The sequence below is a fragment of the Solanum tuberosum genome, unplaced genomic scaffold, assembly GCF_000226075.1.
Source record: "Solanum tuberosum cultivar DM 1-3 516 R44 unplaced genomic scaffold, SolTub_3.0 scf00173, whole genome shotgun sequence".
Taxonomy (NCBI): Eukaryota; Viridiplantae; Streptophyta; class Magnoliopsida; order Solanales; family Solanaceae; genus Solanum; species Solanum tuberosum.
Window position 1 is genome coordinate 32,372 of NW_006239104.1, and position 5,178 is coordinate 37,549.

The 5,178-nt window shown below is 33.3% G+C and overlaps 2 protein-coding genes across 2 annotated transcripts in view; both read left to right on the forward strand.

Moving 5' to 3' along the window:
• Window positions 1-2,266, forward strand: part of LOC102588601 (AUGMIN subunit 7) — a 7,078-nt gene extending 4,812 nt beyond the window's left edge. Inside the window, exons 6-9 of the mRNA XM_006354499.2 lie at window positions 901-991; window positions 1,114-1,221; window positions 1,423-1,521; window positions 1,871-2,266. Of these exons, the coding sequence (XP_006354561.1) occupies window positions 901-991; window positions 1,114-1,221; window positions 1,423-1,521; window positions 1,871-2,068 (496 nt within the window). The 3' untranslated portion in view covers window positions 2,069-2,266. The remainder of the gene's footprint in view (window positions 1-900; window positions 992-1,113; window positions 1,222-1,422; window positions 1,522-1,870) is intronic.
• Window positions 2,267-3,565: 1,299 nt separating this feature from the next.
• LOC102595019 (aspartic proteinase CDR1) lies at window positions 3,566-4,876 on the forward strand. The gene has a single exon (XM_006354604.1). The coding sequence runs from the start codon at window positions 3,566-3,568 to the stop codon at window positions 4,874-4,876; it is 1,311 nt and encodes a 436-aa protein (XP_006354666.1).
• Window positions 4,877-5,178: the final 302 nt, after the last annotated feature.

A 5,178-nucleotide genomic window follows, 5' to 3' on the forward strand; every position in this document is an offset into this window, starting at 1 on the left:
TCCTATGTGGTTTGCGAGCTATTGCATAGGAGCGTGGGTTTTACCCTGTGCGCACCCAAAGATAGCGACTGCGGGTTTCCCTTGTCATAAAAAAAAATAAAAAAAATTGTATTCAACAGTAGCACCTAAAGTGAGAACCTTTTGAGATTGTTGCTGCTTCTGCACCTGCAATTTAGTGTTCACTTTTTCCATAATTTTTTAGGTCTGGCACCTTTTTTCTGCCTAATTATCGGGAAAAGAAACAGGCAAATTCTTCTGACAAGTCTTAAGGAGAATCTCTTTCTCTTTTCTTTTTTTTTACCCTTCATTTCCACTAAGCTGAAAAATTGTGGCATTTATGCTGTCAAAGATTCCTCAAAGGGAAAGCAGAAAAGGATGAAGAGTAGAAAGATGGTTTGGGCTTTTGGGGGGAGGAGGGGGTTGAATTCAATCAACCTGGCCACTTCTTGGGTGAAGGAAGAATGACGCAAAGTATGTAGAGAATTTGAAAGGAAAAGAATGCTGAAAACAATGATTCACTTATAATCTTTGCTTTGTTCGAGACTGCTTATCCTCATATACCGTCAAACCTCTTTATAACGGCATTGTTGTTTGAATATTTTTATTGGCTGCTATAACGAGATGTTGTTACTGAGAATATTTAATATAATATAATTTGAAAGTCAGTTCCAAAGAAAATTAGGTTGTTATAGTGGAATGCTGTTATAGATAGGTCCTTCAATATTACTGCGATGGTCCTGTTCCGGTTCTGACTTGTTAGCCAGCAGTTATTTGGTGAGATATCATCCTTTTTGAAAACAAGGTTATATGTGCCTGCTTGCTTGAAGAACCATATATCGTCTGCTTTATTTACTCTCCCGATAGTAACTTTCTATTGATCCTATTGTAATCGAAGTTCAGGCCAGACATATCTGATTTGGAGAAGCAACTTTCAGATCAATCAAATAGGCTTCTGAGTCTTCAGGAAATGGTTGATGATTTAGCATCAAAGGTTAATCCTCTCAGCACTCACTGCTTTGTTTCTCTTGTATTTAGTTTCAGTTAGTATCTATAAGCTTCAATTGGTTATATTTTGTGTTCAACGGGAAGTCATGGTTAATTCTTCTCTTACAGCATCCATACAACCCAGATGAGGAATATGTAGATGTTGAAGCAAAACTACGGGGACATTTGGAATCCTTTTTAGACACTGCAAGGACCTTCAACACAATCTATACTAAGGTTTTGTTTTCTTCATTATTCATCTATTATGACTCAAGCGGTTATCTTCATTGATTGCATACTATAGAGGCTGGTATTTTGTGATGGAACCCCCATCAAGTCCTCCTTTCCTTACCCTTTGGCTCAGTGCCTTTATATGTCCCTTCTAACTTTTTGTGTTTGTATATTCTCTGCATAACATATTTGAGGTTATAACTGTAGGAAATACGTCCATGGACCCACATGATGGAAGTACCACAACTGCATGGGTTTGGGCCAGCTGCCAATAGACTATTGGAAGCATATAAGATGCTCTGGAAGGTACTTTAATATGAATTATATGTTTGTTCAGGATAGAGTTTAGTGTTTTATCAACAGAAAGCCCATTTTATTAAATTTTGGAAGATCTGAGCCAGTTCTATGGGGATGAAAGAGGTTTCACTAGTGTTGTATGCTTTGCCGATAAAAACTCCAATGCAGGTAGGAGCATCGATGACATCGGCTGTCGTTTAGTTGACCATCCCTTTTACTAGGAAGAGATTGTTTTAGCTTTGTTTGACATTGTTGAGTGTGGTGGTTGTTTCGGTCTTGTTTATTGCCTTATAATACGCTAATGCCATCTTCAAGAGGATCTACATGAGTAATTCCTTTGTCTTGACATCTTTGACAGTTCCTAGGAAACTTGAAGAATCTTCGGGATTCACATGCAGCTGTAGCTGTTGGTTCCTCTGAAACAGTGGCTGGCGAGCCATCTTCCGTGACAAGAATAATCTCCGAATGTGAAACTGCACTTACACTCTTGAATCGCGATCTTGCAATTCTTTCAGCTTCTATTGCCCGTGAGCGAGGTGAAGATACATCTTTATAATTTATATGTGACCTAGAGTTGGAGCTAATTGAGTTTACACTATTTGTTGTTCTTGTAAAATCACACCACATTGGTTGTTAGCTGTTCACTGGTCATGTGTCAAATGAGGAGTTTTCAATTAGATTGTTGTGCACAAATAACAAAGGCCTGTGATTTTTGTATCTAAACTCATCAAAGAGTTTTCAATTAGTTTGTGCATAAGTACCAAAGGTCTATGATTTTTGTACCTAAACTGATCAATTAGCCAAGGGTGTTGTATTCTATTTTCTTCACAAGGTTGTTAAAAGGTAGTGAACATTGGTACCTTTTTCCCTGGCGAAACCAAGGGTATGTTTGGAAAGCCATCAGGTAATTGGAATTGGTGTAATTACTACGGTAGTAAATTACCAGCCTAGTAATTATGTTGACCTGTTTGTTTGCCATAATGTAATTACAACATTGTTTGGTTGCACAAGTATAATCATAAGGTTATATATTTATTTTTTTAATAATCATAAGGTTATATTGAAGTTTTAAAATATAAATTAATTATTTAAAATTAAAAAGTTATATTAGACAAATAATGGCCTTTATAAATGATATTAAATTGAATATTTAAGATATATATTGTCTTTTGAAAATATATTAATTAATAAATATATGTTCTTGACTAATATTATAAAAAATAATTGATTTATATTTTTCTATTTAGCATATTTTAATTATACTAATCATAAAAACTAAAAATACATCATTTCTATGAACATCATGAAATGCATGTTTGACAAAAAGATTAATATTATAAATATAATTATCATAAATTATAAAACATTTGACAATTTTTTTTTATCAAGTCTAACTTAAAAAAATAGCTTGCAATGTAAAATATTGAGTCAATACTCCTAGAACAAATGAAATTGAAAATATAACATAAGTTCTAAATTCTAAACAAAAAATTTAACATAATACTCTTATGTTTTTAAAAGGAAAACTTAAGTCCATAACTTTATTCAACAACGGATTCTACTTTAATTTTAATACTAGCAAAATTATACTAATAATTTTTTTTAGCTAATACAAAAAATTGCATGGAATCACATGAAATAAATGTTGAGAATAAGAAGGAAATGAAATATAAATAATAAAAAAATATTAGAATAATAAAAATAAAAATACATTAAAACAAAAAAATAAAAATAGAAATAAAAGGAAGAAATTAAAAAGAAATCTGTTTGCAATTACACCATGTAATTAACAACAATTTACATCCCCAAAAGAATTGAACAATTTCAAATTATATTCAATGCGGGTCAAATAAAGCTTTGCATATTAGACAAGAAAAATACTCCTACATTAACTTATGTAATGAAAGTAGAATTACAAATTGAATCATCATTATTTCTGGATTAACATAATTTCCTCAATTTAATTATAGTAAAATCATATTAACTTCAGTTTGAATAAATGTTACAAGTATAAATCACATCACATACAGTCAAACTAAAAATGTCTAAAACAATGGCAAATTGTGTGACACATAATTCATTTTTCACCATCTTTGCTATTCTACTTTCTTCAATATTTCAATTCACAAAAGCTATGAACAATGTTTTTAGCATTGATCTCATTCATAGAGATTCACCAAACTCCCCCTTTTATGATCCTTCCTTAAGTTTTACGGAGCGAATGAACAATTCATTTCATCGCTCATTCAATCGTTCCATTAGTCTTTGTTCACCCTCATCCTCTATCGTTGTTGCTTCCAACAACGGAGAGTATCTCATGAGATACTCCATAGGTACGCCTCCTGTGCATACCTTAGGGGTCGCTGATACTGGCAGCGACCTCACATGGACTCAGTGTTTACCCTGTAAAAATTGCTTCAAGCAACAATCTCGTATCTTCAACCCAAAAAAATCATCAACTTATAAACCCTTACACTGCAGTTCCAAAATGTGTCACGCTGCCAATTTTCCAACGTCCTGCAACAGGATGAAGAAGAAGACCTGCAGGTATCACGTCAGGTACGGAGATAATTCGTACAGCATTGGTGATTTAGCAACAGAGACGATACGATTTGGATCATCGAAAAACAAACGAGTGAAATTGAAGAAAACAGTTATTGGATGCGGACACAATAATGCAGGTACATTCAGTGGTGACAAAGAATCAGGGATTGTAGGGCTTGGAGGTGGAAAATTTTCGTTAATTTCCCAAATGGGTTCGTCAATTGGGGGAAAATTCTCCTACTGTTTAGCTCCATTTTATCAACAGAAAAACTATATTCCTCAAAGCAAAATCCATTTTGGTACAGACGGATTTGTTCCAGGAGATAAAGTTGTTACAACACCATTAGCTCGAAAATTCCCAGCAACGTACTATTTTCTCACACTGGAAGGTGTTAGTGTGGGTAAAGAAAGATTGGATTTCCGAAATGTGTCATTCTCTTACGGAGAAGGTAACATTATAATCGATTCAGGCACAGTTTTAACTCTGTTTTCGACTGAAATCTATGTGAAACTAGAATCAATGGTGAAGAGTGCAATCAAGCTGCCCACTGTGGCGGATCCAACTGGTTCTTTAAATTTGTGCTACAAATCTCTTTCCATCGATAAAATTCCGATAATTACGATGCATTTTATAGGTGCAGATCTGAGATTGGGTCCATGGAATACATTTGTGGCGACAAGTGATAGTTCAATGTGCTTTGCTTTTGCTGCATCATATGGTGGTCAAATTTTTGGGAATATTGCACAGATGAATTTCTTGGTTGGTTATGATTTAAAGAATAAGAGAGTATCCTTTAAGGCTACTGATTGTTCTAAATAATCGATTTAAGTGTTTATTTTACTAATTATCCTCGATAAATGATATACATCGATATTTTGAAATTTTAAATTTGACTATACATAAATGAGTTTGAGAAATTGTAAATTGTTGCTTAATGTACACATCATGCCCAAAATCAATTTCAATATGGTGTTATACTTATCTACTTTTCAAAAAAAGTTTCAGGTAAAGAGAGTATTATTTATACATGTATAATAAACATGTAATATAAGTTATAACGTGGTTAAATTGCTTATATAGACGAAAATTTATTATTTGATTGATCATATATAAGAGTCAAA